This window comes from Heteronotia binoei, chromosome 11 (assembly GCF_032191835.1).
Source record: "Heteronotia binoei isolate CCM8104 ecotype False Entrance Well chromosome 11, APGP_CSIRO_Hbin_v1, whole genome shotgun sequence".
Taxonomy (NCBI): domain Eukaryota; kingdom Metazoa; phylum Chordata; class Lepidosauria; order Squamata; family Gekkonidae; genus Heteronotia; species Heteronotia binoei.
In genome coordinates, this window is record NC_083233.1 from 84,122,874 (window position 1) to 84,142,848 (window position 19,975).

Consider the following 19,975-nt stretch of genomic DNA (forward strand, 5'->3'; position numbering starts at 1 on the left):
TTTCACCTGTGCAGCCATTCATCGGGAGCCGATTTCCCGCCCCCTCCTGCGTTCCAGAGGTGTCTGCAGGTTCTGCGGCCCCAGGTTCAATTGTCTCACACACACACACCCAAGCTGATAACTGCACTGCAAACTGAGGGCCAAACTAGACTTGCAAGTTTTCGAAGGGGTAGATCTGGCTTCCCCGACCCAACTCTCTGCAGCCGCTGGGAGTAGCTTTTACAAAACAAAGAAGAAGCTAAAGGGACTCAGAATGCCCCCCCAGGCTGAGGAAGGGCTGCTGCCTACCCCTCCCCCCAGCTCTCCCCCCTCCCATTTTTCACTCCCCCCCCACCCCACAATTTTTGCTGCTCCACAGTGCTGTTTTGGCATGGGAAAATGTTGGGTTTTCATATGAATAACATATGAACAGATGAAGCTGCCTTCTACTGAATCAGACCCTCCTGGATTCATCAGTCAGTCTTGTCTACTCAGACTGGCAGAGGCTCTCCAGGGTCTCAAGCTGAGGTTTTTCATGCCTATTTGCCTGGACCCTTTTTAGTTGGAAATGCCGGGGATTGAACTTGGGACCTTTTTGCTTACCAAGCAAGTGCTCTACCACTGAACCACACAGACCTTCCTCATGAAGCTGCCTTGTACTGAATCAGACTCTTAGTCCATCAAAGTCAGTATTGTCTCCTCAGACTGGCAGCGGCTCTCCAGGGTCTCAAGCGGAGGTTTTTCACGCCTACTTGCCTGGGCCCTTTTTAGTTGGAGATGCCAGGGATTGAACCTGGGACCTTCTGCTTCCCAAGCAGGTGCTCTACCACTGAGCCATAACCCCATTCATGGCTCTCCAGGGTCTCAAGCGGAGGTTTTTCACGCCTACTTGCCTGGGCCCTTTTTAGTTGGAGATGCCAGGGATTGAACCTGGGACCTTCTGCTTACCAAGCAGATGCTCTACCATTGAGCCACTGCCCCTCCCCAAATCAAAGGTGATATGCAGACAAAGGAGCAAGACATATGCTTAACTTTATAAAGAAAAATAGTTTTCTGGAAAACATTAGGGAAGGGTGCTTGGGATAAAAGAAAGCAAAATGCATTCTACCTGCTAACTACATCCTAACTCTTACATGACTTGCCTATAGTCTGCAATTGTGACCGGAACTTCAGCAATAAAGGTTGCATAGAAGATCAAAGCGATACATACAAACAAGTTGCTAAGTGACCAATAATAGTAAGGTTACAGGTCAACATACTTCCTATTTAGTTTTCCCAGGCCGATTGCAGTGTCTAATTGGATACAAAACCAACATAATGTCATGTCCTGTGTACTAACAACGACCAGTGACCAGTATCAGTTAGCCCCATGGTGACTGAAATGTAAGCAGCTTGTATTTTCAGAAAGGGGGTTGGGTGGGCAGGAGGACCAGCTGCCTGGTGCCTCCCCCTCCTCGAGCCCAGGAGGGGCCCCGGGTCTTTTCTGCTAGCAGCCTTGGAAACCGCGAGTGGGTCCGCTGAGCCCAGATCCAGCGCTGGTCCTCAGGATGGGTGGGGCGGCTGCTGGCTGGTGTGTGCTGGGCCGAGGGCAGCCCCGTCTCTTTCTTCAGAGCTTCTTTCTCCTCTCTCTTCAGTTGGCAGGAAGCAGTTCATGAGGTTCGAGTGGGCCAACAACGCAGCAGAAGTGCTGGGGTGTGAGTTCGAGGAGCTCACGACCTCCGTGTTCAAGCACCACCTCAAGCGGATTATTGAGCAAGTCACCTCTGGATCTAGGGGATCGCTTGGCCACGATGATCAGCCTGAGGGTATTGCGCTTCCTCCTCTCTTTGGGTAGAATTTGCACGTGTGCAGAGCTGGTGTGAACCATTTGTCTCCCCCCCCCATCTCTGCTCAGCCCACCCCAGCACCCCCTTTCTGCTCATGGCCAGTGGCCTGCTTTCATTCCCCGGCTACTGCAACGGCCGGCTGCAGCTTTGCCATTTGTGGGGCGGGGGGGAGGCCAGCTGGAATCCTGGCTTGTGCTGTTCAGGTTCTCTGGCTCCAAACTCCCAAGGCCTGGAAGGGCCCAGACGTCTCCGATGGAAGAGAGGCTGACGGGCTGAACTCTGCCTAGAGTGGGCCAGGGGTCCAGGTTGGGGTCTGGGGAGAGGGCATGATGCCATAGAGTCCCCCTCCTTCCAGAGCAGCCATTTCCCCCAGGGGAAGTGATCTCTGTAGCCTGGAGATCACTTGTAATCCCAGGAGATCTCCAGCCACCCCCTGGGGGATGGCAACCCTAGCGCTGCAGGACAGACAGCCTCCAGGTCAAGGTAAACCTGAGGCTTCTCCGTACAGCCTGCTGTTGCCCCATCCCACCCCCTGCTCTTCTGTGCCTGGCTCTGGGTTCAAATCCCAAAATATCTATATGACCTTAAAAGGGATCTCAGACCCCCGGAGTGGCACCTCAAGGGATCTTCTCAGGGCCTGGCCCCTAAAACAGGGGTCCCCAACCACTGGCCCCTGGACCCTGCTAGCAACCGGGCCACGGATCAAGGCAGAGAAGCCCCGGATTAAAGAGGTGGTGTGGCCTTGCATGGCACGTCCTTGCTCGGAGCGAGACCTCACTGCCTCTTTTGTCCGCTCATGTCCCAGACCAGCAGCAGGTCTGCTGTGACCTTAACCTGCCCATCATTTATAGACCTCCACCCATCAGCTGATTGACAGGGGTCTTTAAATGGGAGAGGGAGGCAGAAACAGTCATGGAAAAATTGTCTTTCACAAAACTGGTCCTTGGTGCCCAAAAGGTTGGGGGGCACTGCCCTAAAAGAATCACCTTCCTGTAGCCCATTGGCTGGTGTGTTCCATGGGATTAGCCCCAGGACTGCCTCCCCACTCTTTAGCCCAGAATGCAGAGTCAGAGCTGTCAGGGTGGGGGTGGGCCCCTCTCCCTCTCTCTGCTGCTGGATCTCCTCCCCCTCCCCCTTCCCTTCCGCCAGCCTGGCACTCTGCATGCGAAGCAGGCTGCCCCAATCCTGCCAGGATCCAGCCTGGTCTGACTCCGGCTGCCGTGGCCCTTTGGGGTTTTTTGCTCTCTGCCTGTGCTTCCCTTTCATTTGAATTCTGTTTCTCTGTGTTGCCACTTGTGGGGAGGGGAGGAATGGATGTGGGGACACGCCCAAATCTTTCATGGGGAGGAGGTTGCCCCCCCCCCTAGTCCTGCTTCTGTTCTGCAACCTGTGCACGCATCTCCTGCGCTGCAGCAGGCGCCCTCCTCCTCCTCCCAGGCGACAGGAGTCCAACTCTGCCTCCTTTCTCTCCCAACAATCAGGGCAATCAGAGGTGTGTGTTGTAGCATTTCGTGTTTTGTTTCATGCTTAAACACAAAGGAGGGGGAGGCTGTTTTGAAATCCCCCTTTCTTTACAGCCCTTTCCAGAAACCAGGCAGGAAGGCAGAGTGCCTAAGCCAGCTTCTTCTGTGCAAATGCCTCTTTGAATTGCAAATGCCAGAGATAGGGGGGGGGGGGGAGAGGAATAGGGCTGGTTCCACGGACTCTGAAGGCAGGCAGGCAGCAAGGACCCCACTTGCCTGCTGAAAGTTGGAACCAGGCAGCTGCTGTTCCCTGCCAGTTCTTTGGCTGTTCTCCCCCCCCCCAATCCCCCCACTTAATTTCTCTGCTCTGCTCCTTATTTTTACGCACTGTGATACATCCAGTGTTCACGGCCGCAATCTGCCATGAAAGAGCCCAGAAAGCCGTCTCTGAAAGGTACCAGCTGAAGGCTGGTTTCCTAGCAACTGGCTCAGGTTCCAGGGTGGATGTGGGCTTGTAAAATGCTTGAAGAGCTGCCCGATCTACCTCTCCACACACCTCCCTCCCCCCCCTCCAGTATTTCCAGGTGCTCCTTTTATCCCCTCTCCTCGAATCAGATGAAGGCAGAAGGAAGCAGCTGCTGCTGCTTCAAGGGCCATAGAAGCCACCCCCCCACCAGCAGTCTTAAGTGGCCAGCAGATTCCACCTGGCTGCCTCTTTTGTTTTGGTTATCAACATAAGAACATCTGAAGATCCCTGCTGGATCAGATCAGTGGTCCATCTAGTCCAGCGTCCTAGTATTTGGGGAGAGGGAGAAAAAGTTCTCTGTCAACTCTCTCCACTCCCTGCGTAATTTTTTAAGGCCCTATCATGCTGCCACCCCCCTCCTCCAGCTGTCTCTTTTCCAAAGAGAAAGGTCCCAGTAGCCTCTCCAGCCTTTCCTCCTAGGGAAGGGGCTCCAGCCCCCTCCCCTCCCCTCATCCTCCGCACTTTCCCCAGCTCTGCAATGACCCTTTGGAGATACCAGGAGGACCAGAACCGGACACAGGATTCCACATGAGGCTCTGCCATGGATCCATTGGTCGTTTCATTCTCCATCCCTTTCCTAATATCCTAACACAGGTCTTGGCTTTTGCACTGCTGCAGGAGGCTGGGGCGACACCTTCACTGAGTTCTCCGCTCCTGAGATCTTTCGTCCCTCTCAGTCTCAGCAGCCTAGACTTGAAGCGGGGATTTTTTTTTGTCCCAGCACTGAACGTCATCTGCCACACTGTCGTCGCCCGCTCACCCAGTTGGTGGCCAGTTGGTCCCCTTGGAACTCTTCAGCCAGCCTGGCTTTTCTTCACCATCCTGAAGAACTGGCTGTCATCTGCAAATCTGGCCACTGCTCTCCTCACGCCCAGCTCCAGATCACTGATGAATGAATTGAAGAGTACAGGTCCCAATACCGATTCTTGTGGGACCCCACTGCTTACTTCCTTGCATTGAACATATGAAGCTGCCTTCTACAGAATCAGACCCTCCTGGGTCCATCAAAGTCAGTATTGTCTTCTCAGACTGGCAGCGGCTCTCCAGGGTCTCAAGCTGAGGTTTTTGCCTGGACCCTTTTTTGGAGATGCCAGGGATTGAACCTGGGACCTTCTGCTTCCCAAGCAGATGCTCTACCACTGAGCCACCATCCCTTGGAAAGATCTTTTTCCATTTTAGTCTCAGCAAATTCAGATCCCATTCGCCTGTTCTTGAAGCTGGGATTTTTTTGTAATGTGTACGACATAACAACCCAAGTTCAACCAAAACCAACATAAAAGCGCAAGCAAAACACAGATAAAACATGCAAAAACAATTTCACAATTCTTAACTTTCATAAGCACTGCGATCGAAGCTTCCTTATCAGCCAAGCCAAGCTCACAATTCAGCCACCTTAAGAGTGGTTTCAGGATCCTGGTGCTGGGAAGAGTGAACGAATAGGTCCCTAGATCCAACTCAGGAGATTTTCACTTGGGGATGGGCCTCTGGGGCTTCCCTGTTGGTTGCTGGGACTGCTGGATGCCAGTATAGCACATGGACAACAGGCCTTCCACAGACAGGGCTGGCCCGAGACACTCTGGCACCCTAGACAAGACTAACTTCTGGCACCCCCCCCCCTGCACTGGTGACATATCCAAGTCACATGGGGGTGCCCACTTTGTCGCCCCAGAAGGTTGGCGCCCTAGGCAATCACCTAGTTTGCTTGGTGGCAGGGGTGGTCCCATCTACAGAGATGGCTTCCTCACAGTTTCTGCACACAAGTCCCTGTGCAGCCACCATGACCTCTTGCCCAGGCCAGGGTTCCAAGTGATAGAATGTCCTCACAGTCTGGGGTGCACCCGGCTCTCCCAGTTCCCAGCTTGCATTATTCACAACAAGTAAGTCCAAAGCCCCTTTCATTGTGGAGACATGCCTTCCCCCTTCTAGCAACTGAAGCTGCTAGAAACTTGTTTGATTAAATATTGCTATAATGTTATACAGGGCCTTTTTTTTTGTAGGAAAAGCCCAACAGGAACTCGTTTGCATATTAGGCCACACACCCTGACATCCCCATTGTTTCACAAAAGGCTTTTTTGGTAGGAAAAGCCCATCAGGGTCTCATTTGCATATTAGGCCACACCCCTGACACCAGCCGGAACTGCGTTCCTGTGCATTCCTATTCAAAAAAAAAAAAAGGCCCTGATTGTTATATAATATGCAGTAGTTGATTTTTTTTTTTTTTAAAGGACCACTGGGCCACAGGCAAGGCAAATGGCTGCCAGATGGGTGGGAAAATCCTAACTTTCCCCAAAGCTTCACAGCTGAGCAGGTCTGAGAAATATCGAAGAAGTGCAGGGGTGGGGGGGGGGTGCTGAGAGGTTTTTGGGTTAGAGGCTGCCATGTCCTGGCAGGCACCCAGCTCAGCATTGCTTCCTTTGGAAAACAGCTGTTGAGTGCTATAAACATCGGGGGGGGGGGGTGAGACTCCACCTGAGTTTTGCAGAAAAGACTGCTTGGCAGGAGGCTACAGACCTCCCAACCTTATGATTTTTGGTTGCTCCCTTGCAGTTTTTCCATGCTGGTTCCTGGCAGTACGTGGGCCAAGCTGCACATTCTGTTCCTCTCCAGATTGTGTGGAATATAATGACATACTTCTTCCCACTGCACCATCATTTAGAATCATAGACTCACAGAGCTGGAAGGGGCCATCTAGTCCACCCCCTGCTCGATGCAGAATCAACCTAGAGCATCCCTGACAAGGGTTCGCCCAGCTGCTGCTTGAAGACTGTCAGGGAGGGGGAGCTCACCAGCTCCCTTGGCAGCTGATCTTCCTTCTCTACTTTTGCTTCCTCTCCAAATTGGCCTTGGAGCTTTTCAGCCAAAATTCTGTTTTGCAAGTTCCCTGCGGGCAACACAACTCTGAGGTGCACAAGGCCCAATTCAGGGCCAGAATACATGATAGGTGTGAAGTGGGTCGAGGCACGGGTCCCCAATCTGACTTGTTGTGGGGACACAGCCATTTCTGCTGGTGAAAAGGGAATCTCCCCCCAGAACAACACTTCCCAAGTGAGTGACACCAATCCTATGTGTGAAAACCACTCAGGTCAGGCATCTGAGTCCCCATTTGTGTCTCTCTGGTCATGCATTTTGGTTCACAGGATGGGGGGAGAGAAGAGTTAAGCTGCAGGGAGGTGGCCTGGGCCCCCACCTCCCTCAGCCGCTTGACGGGATGGGGGATGAGAAAGGGGGAGGCCTGCCTTCCATCATGCCAATCTGCAGTGTCCTTTCCAGCAGGGAACCAATGGGACAGTATCATATTGGTCTTTTGCTCCAAACCCTGTGGTTTCAATGCCCTGTCTCTAGTCACCTCATGCCTCATCTCTGTGGATTTTAACTGGTGTTCTGGCTCCAACGGGAGGGGAGGAGATGGCCCTTCCCCTCCAGGCCTCCAGTGAAGATCTGCCACTCAAGCCCTGCTCTCTGTGCCCCCCCACCTTCACAGGTGAGACAGGTGGCCCCTGGAGACAAGAAGAAGGAGATATTGGATTTATATCCTGCCCTATACTCCGAATCTCAGAGCGGCTCACAATTTCCTTTATCTTCTTCCCCCAGAACAGACACCCTATGAGGTGGGTGGGGCTGAGAGGACTCTCACAGCAGCTGCCCTTTCAAGGGCAACCTCTGCCAGAGCTATGGCTGACCCAAGGCCATCCCAGCAGCTGCAAGTGGAGGAGTGGGGAATCAAACCCGGTTCTCCCAGATAAGAGTCCGCACACTTAACCACTACACCAAACTGGCTCTCTGTGGCATCTCACCCTTGGAATGCCCTCTCCCTGGAGGTTTGCCGGGTGTCTACTTTACTTTCTTGTGGGTGCCAGGAAAAAAGCACATCTTTCTACCTGGCTTTCAATCAGGGGTTGATCTTGCCAACTTATAAACGGCCTCTTCTGTTTTATGGACAGTTTTATGCTGGTTCTGTCCAGTGGCTTGTTTTAAATGGTGTGTTCTTAATTGTAAGCTGCCCTCAAGCAAGTCTCTGAAGAGGCAGCACAGAAATATCCCAAAGAAATAACGAGGAGTTTTGGGTGAAGCTGCTTTGATAGCAAAATGGAGCTGGCAGTTGCGGGGGGTGGGGGGGGCGGGGAGCAAAGACTCCCACCCTGAAGACCGAGATGGAAAGCAAGGCCATCATCTGTCTCTTCCTCCAATCTCTAGGTCCCAAGATGACCGGTGTGGAGTGCGTTGAGGGGATGGCTGCCGGACTCTACGAGGAGCTGTTTGCCGCTCTTGTGTCTCTGATCAACAGGTGGGGGAAGGCTTGGCTTCAGGCATGTCTCATTTGCATGCAGGCAAGACTTTGCAGTAGTTCAGGCAACAAAGAACTAGCCAGGAGTTACGGCTTGCTGTCTGTGTTGTCCTCCACCCATGATGCTCATAAAAAAGACATATTTTGAAATTGGGAGAACAAAGAACTTGGCTCTTGTCGCAGCAGAAATGTTGCCTACAATGGAGAAAGCCACGCATTCCCTTAAATACTTCTGCCTGGTGCTCTGGGTAATTGCCTTTGCCATAGGAACGTGTTGCACAGATGTAGGTATTCAGAAAGGTGCTCTTGGATAGTTGCAGAGAGTGGTGGGGCCTTGGGGAAGGAGGAGAGTGTTTTCAGTCCTCTCTGCCACGAGAGCCTCGGGTGGGTGGGTGGGTGTGTGGTGGGGGGGACTCATGTGTCCAAAACATGGACATGCCTGAGTCTTAAAACAATGGTATAGATAGAGGTGATGTTGCTAGGAGTATGAACAATGTATTGATGTAGAAATTAGACCTGCTCCAAGGTGATTCCCAGCAATCAACTTGTGCTTAGTTCTGATCCTTGAGCAAAAGCGCCTCCATTTTTTCTCTCTCTCTCTCCTTCTCCTCAGATGGATTTATCCTGTGAGGCTCAGGGGGGAGGGGGAGGGGGAGCCGCCAGTCTCACAAGATGTCTCGTATCCAGCAGGGCAGCAAACCAGTCTTGCCAGTTAGTTCAGAATCCAGTTCCAGCTTTACCTGCTTTGCTTTGCCTTCAAGGCAACGACGGGTAGTTCAAAGACTTTCAAAGCAGTTAACATTCTCGGCATGCAAAGGCTCTTGTTAGCCAGGAGTCTTTGTGGATTAGAGCTTCCTACAGGAGGGTCTTTGCAAATTAGCCCCCTCTCTCCTCCTGGCAGCAGAGTAGATTCGAGTTGCCATTTGGGCGGCTTCCTGCTGCGACCTTTTTCTAAGAGCAGCTCCCTGTTGCCTTCTGAGTAGCTCTAAATACAAAGGGTTTATTTTTCATTAAAAGGGGGGAGGTGGCAGGGAGGAAATCTGTGCCATGTGGAGAACGGAGGGTGTTTACTGATTAATAATGGATGTGACTTTGCAGAATGGAAGGGAAGGTTACCTGCATGTTGTGCTTCAGAAGCAGGGGTGGGGGAGCCTCACTACAAGCTGGGGGGGGGGGCTGGGCAGTGTTCCCTTCCATGACTCCAACTTCATGAGGAGTGGAGTTCCTGGTGGGAGCTCACCATGGGCTGGGGCTCCACACGCTCCTACGGGGAGATGGCAGCAGGGGTAATACTTTGGGTGTGTTCGCACACACTAAATAACACACTTTGCAACTGGATTTTTGCTGTGACAGGATAGCAGAATCTACTTGCAATCAGTTGCTGTCTGAAAGCACCCTTTGATAGCCTTCTGGGCCCCTGCTGGGGGAGGAGGCGATGCTGTGGTGCTGAAGATGGGGGTGGGATCCAGTGGGAGGGGAGGAGGTGGCCTCCTTGGGGCACCCCTGGCTGCTCCCCCATCAGCGTTGTCAAGGGTGAGACTGGGGAGTTTCCCTTCTGGCATAGTTAGGCACGCCAGTGTGCAGTCTGACTTAATTAGGAGTTCTGGCCCACTGACTTCTAGAGGTTCTGAGCCAGTCACAGTATTTGAACATAATTAAAGCCCTCTTATCTCTTCCCCATGTCACTTTTTCCTCCCCCCCCCATTATGTTCCATTCTTTTAATGCTTTATTTTTTTATTTTATGCTCTGCTTTTGTCCCCCAAGGGGACCCACAGTGAGCTAGCTAACCACATTCTTCTCCTCTCCTCTCTTCTTTTGATCCTTGCAAGATCCCCGGGGGCGGGGGGGGGGGGGTAGGTGAGGCTGAGAGTGTGGGACTGGCCCAAGGTCACCCAGTGAGCTTCCATGGCAGAGTGGGGATTTGAACCTGGATCCCTCAGCTCATGGTTCAGAGAGCCAGTTTGGTGTAGTGGTTAAGTGTGTGAACTCTTATCTGAGAGAACCAGGTTTGATTCCCCACTCCTCCACTTGCACCTGCTGGAATGGCCTTGGGTCAGCCATAGCTCTCACAGGAGTTGTCCTTGAAAGGGCAGCTGCTGTGAGAGCTCTCTCAGCCCCACCCACCTCACAGGGTATCTGTTGTGGTGGGGGGGAAGACATAGGAGATTGTAAGCCGCTCTGAGTCTCTGATTCAGAGAGAAGGGCGAGGTATAAATCTGCTGTCTTCTTCTTCCCCCTCCATTTGCAGCTGCTGGAATGGCCTTGGGTCAGTCATAGCTCTCACAGGAGTTGTCCTTGAAAGGGCAGCTGCTGTGAGAGCTCTCTCAGCCCCACCTACCTTGCAGGGTGTCTGTTGTGGGGGAGGAAGATATAAGAGACTGTAAGCCGCTCTGAGTCTCTGATTCAGAGAGAAGGGCGGGGTATAAATCTGCAATTCTTCTTCTTCTAACCACTATACCACACAGGCTGGCCAAGGCCTCTCTCTTCCCAAGGGTTTGTCTCCCGCAGGGCTGATTTGTGTGGTTCACCACCCACTCCGTTTAACATCCCAGGTTCTTCTTCTGCCCCCTGGCTTCAAGAGGGGCCATCTTACTGTGCCAGGTCAATCTTCCTTCTTCAGTCATGACTTGAATGATCATGACCCAATAAATGAAGTCTTCTGGGGAGTGGGGGTGGGATGAGTAAGACTTTTCTGTGCCTCTGTTTTAATTCAGAAATTGGCAGTTTTTGAGACAGCTGAAAATGGTTTCAGCCTCGCTTGAAGCTTGGTGTAGGAGAAACCAACTCATTTTTTTAAAACACACACAGTATGTTTGCATGTCCCTCTTGGAGAAGGGGGCTGGCGATCCCGGTCTCTAGAGCTTTGCGTGCTGCTGGGTTTTCTGCAGAAGCGCCAAAGGGCCCGCGGTGCCTTCTAAGTTCTCCTGCTGCAAGGTTTTGTATGTCACAAAAATGTCGCTGCTCGCATTTGAGCTGATGCTGGACTTCAGTTGCCCTGTGCTCCTGGAATCCCAGGAGAGGCCAGAAGAGTTCCAGAATGAAATACCCGGAGCAAATCCTAGATCTATGCCCAGTTTGTTCTGGGAACCAGGCTGAGAGGCTGCCTTGCCCTGCCTCCCAGCGATGGGACGTTGCCACACTGTGAGCCGGCTGCTTCCCTTGGCAGCAAGGGTCCTGCTCTCCTCTCTGCTTCAGTCACGCACCGCCTTGCTTCTTGGCCTCCTACCTGCCCGCTGGCCTTCTTCTCTGGGCAAGAGGGAGAGGCCTCTGCTTGGAAGGAAGGAGGGGGATGGAACGACTCCCTTCAAAAGACCTCTCTTGTCTCTCCCAAGCAGGGGCAGCGTGGCTGAGGGAGGCCAGCAGCCTCCAGGTGGCGCTGGGGGATCCCTTGGGATTGCAGCACACCTCCACACTCTGGAGGCCAGTGGCCCCTCCAGTCCAACACTCTGTGTCACATAAGAACAGAAGAGAAGCCCTGTTGGATCAGGCCAATGGCCCATCCAGTCCAACTCTCTGTGTCACATAAGAACATAAGAGAAGCCCTGTTGGATCAGGCCAGTGGCCCCTCCAGTCCAACACTCTGTGTCACATAAGAACATAAGAGAAGCCATGTTGGATCAGGCCAATGGCCCATCCAGTCCAATACTCTGTGTCACATAAGAACATAAGAGAAGCCATGTTGGATCAGGCCAGTGGCCCCTCCAGTCCAACACTCTGTGTCACATAAGAAGATAAGAGAAGCCCTGTTGGATCAGGCCAATGGCCCATCCAGTCCAATACTCTGTGTCACATAAGAACATAAGAGAAGGCATGTTGGATCAGGCCAATGGCCCATCCAGTCCAACTCTCTGTGTCACATAAGAACATAAGAGAAGCCATGTTGGATCAGGCCAATGGCCCATCCAGTCCAACTCTCTGTGTCACATAAGAACATAAGAGAAGCCCTGTTGGATCAGGCCAATGGCCCATCCAGTCCAACTCTCTGTGTCACATAAGAAGATAAGAGAAGGCATGTTGGATCAGGCCAATGGCCCATCCAGTCCAACACTCTGTGTCACATAAGAAGATAAGAGAAGCCATGTTGGATCAGGCCAATGGCCTATCCAGTCCAACGCTCTGTGTCACATAAGAACATAAGAGAAGGCATGTTGGATCAGGCCAATGGCCCATCCAGTCCAACTCTCTGTGTCACATAAGAACATAAGAGAAGCCCTGTTGGATCAGGCCAATGGCCCATCCAGTCCAACACTCTGTGTCACATAAGAACAGAAGAGAAGCCCTGTTGGATCAGGCCAATGGCCCATCCAGTCCAACACTCTGTGTCACATAAGAACACAAGAGAAGCCATGTTGGATCAGGGCAATGGCCCATCCAGTCCAACACTCTGTGTCACATAAGAACACAAGAGAAGCCATGTTGGATCAAGCCAGTGGCCCATCCAGTCCAACACTCTGTGTCACATAAGAACATAAGAGGAGCCCTGTTGGATCAGGCCAGTGGCCCATCCCGACCAACACTCTGTGTCACACAGTGGCCAAAAAAAACAGCTGCCATCAGGAGGTCCACCAGTGGGGAAGCCCTCCCACTGTTGCACCACAAGCACCAAGAATACAGAGCATCTCTGCCCCAGACAGAGAGTTCCAACAATACACTGTGGCTAATAGCCACTGATGGACCTCTGCTCCATATGCTTATCCATTCCCCTCTTGAAGCTGGCTATGCTTGTAGCCACCACCACCTCCTGCGGCAGTGAATTCCACATGTTATTCACCCTTTAGGTGAAGAAGGACTTCCTTTTATCCATTCTAACCCGACTGCTCAACAATTTCATTGAGTGTTCATGAGTTCTTGTATTGTGAGAAAGGGAGAAAAGGACGTCTTTCTCTACCTTCTCTATCCTGTGCATAATCTTGTAAACTGCGATCATGTCACCCCTCAGTTGAAGGCTGCATCCCTTCCTTCCCATCCCCTGCTGGTGGCCACGATAGACTTGGCAAGCCTGTGTGCCATAGGACAGAAGGACATTTCTTCCTCCTGGGCCACGTACTTTCGGCCTGGAGCTGCTGTACCCCGCCTGCCAGGGGCATATATGCGCCCCCCCACCTTGGTGTTCACAGCCTTCCTCGTGGCTCCCCATGTCCCATTGCTCTGCCTGTGGTCCCGCAGGTCCTTCTCCTCGAACCATCTCTCCATGGCCTCCATCATGGTGGTGGACACGCCCGGCTTCTGCAGCCCACGGCACCAGAGGAAGGAGAGGGCAGCGACCTTTGAAGAGCTCTGCCGCAACTACGCTCAAGACCGCCTGCAGATGCTCTTCTACGAGAGAACCTTCGTGGCCACGCTGGAGCGCTATCGGCAGGTGAGGCCCTACGTGGCAGACTTCGGGCCAAAGAAAAGTGCGTGTGTGAGTTTGGGGAGGGAATTGTTCCCACCCTTCCGGGGGGCATCTTGCATTAGCACCATTAAAATGCTCACTCACTGGGGCAGAAGGACAAAAGCAGAATTGAGGCAGCACCAGTCTTTGCCATGAGTGTGGTTTCATGTGTTTTGAAGGGAACAGCTCACAAATAAGGATATGAAAACAGAGCAGTCAAGTCTGGGAAGTGAAACATTGGAGGAGACTCCAGGGGCCACTGTTGAAAAGGCCCTGTCTCCAGGCACTGGGCACTTTTCTTTTAATGAGGGGAGGGTGTGCAGATGAGCAGACGGCCCTTCCCATCCATCCCCTGGGCCCAGACCGGCCAGGCCTAACCGAAGGTGGCTCTGGAGATAAAAGACTTTTGGTTTGGTAAATGCAGAGTCTTCCACTTAGAATCAAACCAGCCCAGCCAAGACTGACTCCCTTCAATAAGCATCCAGGTGCTTGCATATCCCTCTGATTGTAAAGGCTGTCCATTCTTGATGAAGCGCGCGCGTGTGTGTGTGTGTGTTGCCGCTTGTTCGGTGCCTGTCTCCCTGCATGACAGGATGCCTGGGGCACAGCGGATCCTGGCTCCAAAGGAGCTGGCAGTTCAAAGAGGCTCCAGAGGTAAACTTTGATCAGGAACCTTCAAAATGTCAGCACGCAACAGAGAAGATGCGGGAAGGGTTTGGGGCGGGGGGGGGGTGTCTTTTATTTAATTATTTTTAAAAAGAAATGTGTTCTTTTGTTCTCTCTCTCAAATGTAGACTGAAAGTTTCTCGTTAATGTTTTCTAGGAAAATATCGAGATGGCTTTTGAGCTGCCTGATCTTTCTCCTGCAAGTACGGTGGCTGTTATGGATAAAAACTCATCCAAGGTAAAAATGGGGGGGGGGTTGGGAGGGATAGAGTAAGGGCTGTCTTTTTGCTATGGCCACGATCTCTTCAAGTGGCAGGAAGGGACACCTTTATACACCCCCCTGCCCCAGCTGAGGGATCTTGTGTCTTGCGCAGGGCATTGCTGTGTTTGCTGGCAACCCAAGTATTTCCCGTGATAGCAAAGGGAGAGCTGACCCAAAAAGCTTTCATGCGTTTGTGGCTGGAAGTGAATGGTCGTTGTGGGCCTGACAGGAAGGTTCTTTCAGCTGGGGAGATAGAAAAAGCTCTCCAAAAGAGCCGATGCTGCCCTTCAAGCAGCCCTTGCCATGGCTCATAGTGCAACTTCTTTTGCTCAGGAGAAACGTGGACCCCTTCCACGTCGGAATTTTGCCCCAGATGGACACTTACAGTGGGAGCTTCCACATCATGTGGTACCAATTCAAAGTCCAACTTGTGGGGCTCCTGTACTTTCCCCTTTGACCAGAACATACCCCCCACGCCGTCTCAAAGAGGAATCTGCGGGGTTGTTTCCATTGCAGCCTTTTTGTGGTAGCGTCGTCCCTTGGAGCTAGCCTGGGGAGGTGGTGGAGTGAAGCTCTGCCTTCCAGTTGGGGGAGGTAGGCCCAGCATTCCCCTCTCTGTCAAAATGGGCCACCCACAGAGACTTAGAACTTCCGGAATGTTCTGTGGGATTTTAGGATCCCAGATGATAGTTCAGTCAAGGCTGGGGTGGGAGCTTGGACTGTGAAGCTTCTGGAAGTGATACGAAGGGCTGCCCTCTGTTGTCTTCTCCCTCTTTTTTGGGGGGTGGGACCCCTTGGTTTATCCCCTGGGCTCATCATGGAGCTGGTGACTTGGAGAGAGCAGGGAGATGTCTGGAAAGCTGGTGGCAGAAAACTTGCAGTGACTCTGAGTGAGGGTACCACACAGCAAGGCTTCTGAGGTAACAGTGGTTCCGCAAAGGATTCTTATTTCTCTGCCACTGTTGTGACAGCTAGTTCACGATCAGCTCAGCTGCTTAAGGTATTTCGACACTTGTTAGCTCTGAGGTTTGAGTCCTTAAATTCTCAGGACCTGATGATGATTAGTTATGACAATCCTGTAAAGTTTTTTTTGCTGCTAAAATATCACTAAGGCTTTGTGATCTGAATGCCATCCACAATATAACTCAAGCAGCCATAGTGGCCAGTGCACTCCCTGGTCTGCTTATGGATCATGGGACTTTGTGGCCATGATGGGTAATGGCAGGACCTTGGGGTCTGATGGCCACCGCTTGTATTCTGGATCCTTGGCCACTCTGGTTGCTGAAACCTTGCAAGGATCACCTCAGGGAGCCCTTGAAATCCGCTGGAAACTTGAAACGTGACGAGATGGAGGAGATGTTGGTTGGGAACGTTGGGGTCTTGGAGGACGTTGGGGTTCCCACATTTGATGGGGTTCAGCTGACTTTTTTTGGGGGGCTCAGTTAAGAGTTTAGGGGTCTTAGTGGATTCCGGAGCATTGCTGGAGAAGCAAGTTAACTCAGCAACAAAAAATGCTTTCTGCCATCTTCATCATGCCTAGAAGACAGCCCCCTTCCTTGACCTGGCTGATCTGGTCCTGTTAGTTGTCAGGTTTAGTTTGAGGTGTTGACTGTCTCCTACAGTTATTTAAAGGGCCACCTCCCCCCTTTATGCCCCACTGTGAGAGCTGCACACGCCTGAGTAGAATCTGCAGAAGGGGCCACTCTGCCAATGAGTGAGAACAGCAGCTGCCCACACAGAAGTGTTCTCTGTGGCGGCTCCCGTCTTGTGCAGCGGCTGCCTAAAGAGGCCAGGAAGATACTCCCCACCCCCACCCACCCCCACTTCCTGTCAGTCTGCAGAATGAGTCAAAGGAGATCTTTCAGGAGGCAAAAAGGAGCAGGGCTGTAGTAAAAGGGAACCGGTCAGGAGGCTGCTTTTATTTTTATTTATTTATTCTATGACTTATATCCCGCCCTTCCCATAAAAATGGCTCAGGGCGGCTCACAGCAAATAATAAAAAAGAGTTTAGATTATTATTACATATTTAAACATTTAAAGCATTGCAAAGGGCCAAGAGCTCTCTTTTATTTATGGCTGTGTTTGTTATATCTTGGCCCCGTGGCGCAGAGTTCTAAGCTCTGCTCACATCACGACCTGCGTTCAATCCCCGGTGGAAGCTGGGTTTTCAGGTAGCCGACTCCAGGTTGACTCAGCCTTCCATCCTTCTGAGGTCGGTAAAATGAGTCCCCAGCTTGCTGGGGGGAAAGTGTAGATGCCTGGGGAAGGCAATGGCAAACCACCCCGTAAAAAGCGTGCCGTGAAAACGTTGTGAAAGCAACCTCACCCCAGAGTCGGAAACGACTGTTGCTTGCACAGGGGAATACCTTTACCTTTTTCCTTGTTATATCTGCCCAAGGGAGCTTTGCCTCTCAGAATCTCATTACACCCCAAAAGCCTTGTTGGTATCTAAGTGCTACTGGATCCAAGCCTAACTATGTATCATATAGACAACTTGTTTTGTTTGTTGCTCTGTCCTGGATGACCCAGGCTGGCCGATCTCACCAGATCTCAGAAGCTAAGCAGGGTCAGCATTTGGACAGGAGGCCCCCAAGGGAAGGCCAGGGTGGCTACACAGAGGCAGGCCAGAATGTGCTGATGGGCTAGACGGCAAAGTGGAGGGGGCAGTGGTGGCTGCTGTTTTCCTGCCTCCCAGCTTGGAAGAGCCAAACTGGGAGATGCTGAATCCTCATGTGGGTCTTGGGGAATCTGATTATTGCAGGTGGCTGAAACAGCCTGGAGCCAAAGTTGCCCTCCAGCCTCAGAGACCAGGCCCAGCTGGCGGGGGGGGGGGGGGGAGGGGGGCGGCAGAGGCAGCACCAGACTTCTCTTGCCTGAAGCAGACAAACAGCCCATGGAGGGGAATGGGGAGACTAACAAACCAAACCAATGCTCATTGGAGGCCCACCCGGGAGCAGCACTGGTGTCGCTGGAGGTGGGGTCCGCTGCTGCAGGCGGCCTGGTGGTGGCACTGACGGGCAGAGGGGTGGCACAGGTGAGGCCTGCTTGGTGACTAAGGTGCCTGCAGAACTGCAGCTGAGACGGGACAGGTGATTGGAGCTGATGTTCTGCTGGGAAGGAGAAACGAATTTTCCTCAGTGACAAAATTGCACCTTGAGTGTGGGAGAGAAAAAGGAGGCCTCCATTGAGAGAAGAGATCTGCTTCAGGAGAGATGTGAGGACCCATGGGGGGGGGGGGTGTGGTTAGGAATGCCAACTTCCAGGTGGGAGCTGAGGATCCCGACAGTATTACAGCTGCTCTCCAGACTGCAGAAATCTGTAGATGCTTTGGGGGGTGGACTCTGTGGCATTGCACCCCATCCCTGAATCTCCAGGAGTTTCTCAGCCTGGCGCTGGCAGCCCTCCCCTCCCCCCACCTATGGCTGGCAACGCTAGGCGAGATCCATCTCCTGGGGCTGGTGGGATGTGAGGTTCTCTTGTGCAGGGAAGCCCTTCTGCCTCGTCCTGAGCCAGGGAGCCTGGAGAGCCACAGGGACATTCTCTCCCCTCCCCCCCCCGCAGGTTCACGTCTCAGCTGGGGGCCAGGCAGAGGAGCCCAAGGGCCTGTTCTGGATTCTGGACGAGGAGGCCTTGATCCACGGCTCAAGCGACGGTGCTGCACTCGATCGCCTCTGCTCGTACTTCGTGAAGGAAGGGATATGCAAGGAAGGTAAGATTGGGGGGTGGGAGGTGTCAGGGGGGGCAGTGGGAAGTTTTGGGGGCAGTGGAAGAGTCATTTTTGAGCTTTGAAGGATAAGAGAGTTTCCATTTCTGGACGTCAAGCCCCAGGTGTGCCTCCCAGACTAGACACCTGCGGCCTCCTAAGAACATCTTCTAAGACAGGGGTGGCCAAGGGTAGCTCTCCAGATGTTTTTTGCCTACAACTCCCATCAGCCCCAGCCATTGGCCATGCTGGCTGGGGCTGATGGGAGTTGTGGCAAAAAACATCTGGAGAGCTACCCTTGGCCACCCCTGTTCTAAGATGTAACAAGATGCAGCCGTTCCTTGGGAAGCAGGATCAGACCATGGTGATCCATCCCAAGCACAGCCAGGCGACACAGCGGAAGTGGAGACAGCCTTTGGAAACTGTGGCAGCCAGGCTACTGCCGGAGGCCGGGTCTATGGATCCAGGCTGGCGGGTGGGAGTCGGTGAGGTAGGTGGCCGCCTGGGGCGCCACCTCTCTGTGGGGGCAGGGACAGGTGCCCCCACCCCGTCCCCACTCGCGCTGAATGAACGGAAGAAAGATGTGGGTAGCCGCTGCCCAGCCAGCCAGCTGTGTGCTTCTTCCTTTGTTTCAGTTCATTCCCCTTCAGAGGGACCTGGCTGGGCCAGCAGAGCACGCCATCGTGATGATGTCACTTTCAGAGTCCTTGGGGGGGGGCGGGGGGGACGGCAGAACCCCTAGTGCCAGGCCTGCATGGATCACATCACCCCTGTGCTGAAAGGTCTGCCCCAGCTGCCCGTCTGTTTCCAGGCGCCATTCAAAGTGCTGCATCTTACCTTTAAGGCCCTACCTAGTTTGGGGCCAAGGTGCAGGAAGGGCCGGCAGACTCCTCCCCTGTTTTCCAGCTGGCCAATAAGATGAGCCTTTCATGCTCTCTGTGCCCCGCATCACTTTCAGAGGTGAGTGGCAGCTAGAGAGTGGGCATTTCAGCCGTGGCCCTTGGGCTCTCAGATGCCATCCTCCGCGCAACTCACCTGACACCTGGCTATGGCTTTAGGTGCCAGGCCAGAAATGCTTCCCCAGGCTTAGAACAAAGGGGTTTCCCCATTCTCAGCTGGCTTTATGCCCTGCTGCAAACCTGAGGACAGCTTGATGAATATGACTTTAGTCTGCTGAGTATGGTTTTGTGTTGGCTTTTATGCCCCTAGTTTGTATTTATGGCATCTTTCATTAGTGATAATTTTATGTTGTTGCTTTTATGGTTTTATTATATTGTTTTTACTCCAGGTGTCTGGAGAGGCAGCCTGGGCATTTTAAAAATACATTGATTCTTACTTTGGCTGCAGCTACATTTCTGGCAGTTGTGGTTTCTACGTGAGGATGGAAACAGAGGGTGGTGGTTGTAAGACTGTCCAAGATTGCTGGCTCATTGGCTTGTTAAGACATCAATCAATCAATGAAACAATTAATTATTGTTAATACATTAATAAATAAAGACAAATACATTTATAAATATATAAAGACAAATACATAAATAAAAACAAATACTTCTGAAGTATAACCTCCCCTCCTCTTCAAGACTGCAAACACTTTCCATTCTGCAAATTTTGGACATTCTGCTTTCCTGGTTTTTAAAATTGCGCTTGGAAAAGGGTGGCGGATGCAGGCTACACATTTTGCAGGAGGAGAAGGAGAGCAAATGGGGAGTGGTGGGGGGCAGGAGGGCTGTGGGGAGACCTCGGAGGTCTGCAGAACGTGCGCAGTGCCCAGCCGGTTCAGCAGCTTCCGCTGGCAGGTGCACAGGCCGGTGCCTCTGAAGGAAGGCTCCCCGGGTGGCGGCGCTTTCTCACTTGCCCACTGCTGCCACCTGCTCACAGGGCTGATGCTTC

General features: G+C 52.5%; 1 protein-coding gene across 1 annotated transcript in view; it reads left to right on the plus strand.

The window, feature by feature from the left end:
- Nucleotides 1-19,975, plus strand: part of MYO18B (myosin XVIIIB) — a 156,822-nt gene that overhangs the window by 40,986 nt on the left and 95,861 nt on the right. Inside the window, 5 exon segments of the mRNA XM_060249021.1 lie at nucleotides 1,614-1,784; nucleotides 7,989-8,079; nucleotides 13,247-13,439; nucleotides 14,278-14,358; nucleotides 17,944-18,091. Coding sequence (XP_060105004.1) covers nucleotides 1,614-1,784; nucleotides 7,989-8,079; nucleotides 13,247-13,439; nucleotides 14,278-14,358; nucleotides 17,944-18,091 — 684 coding nt within the window.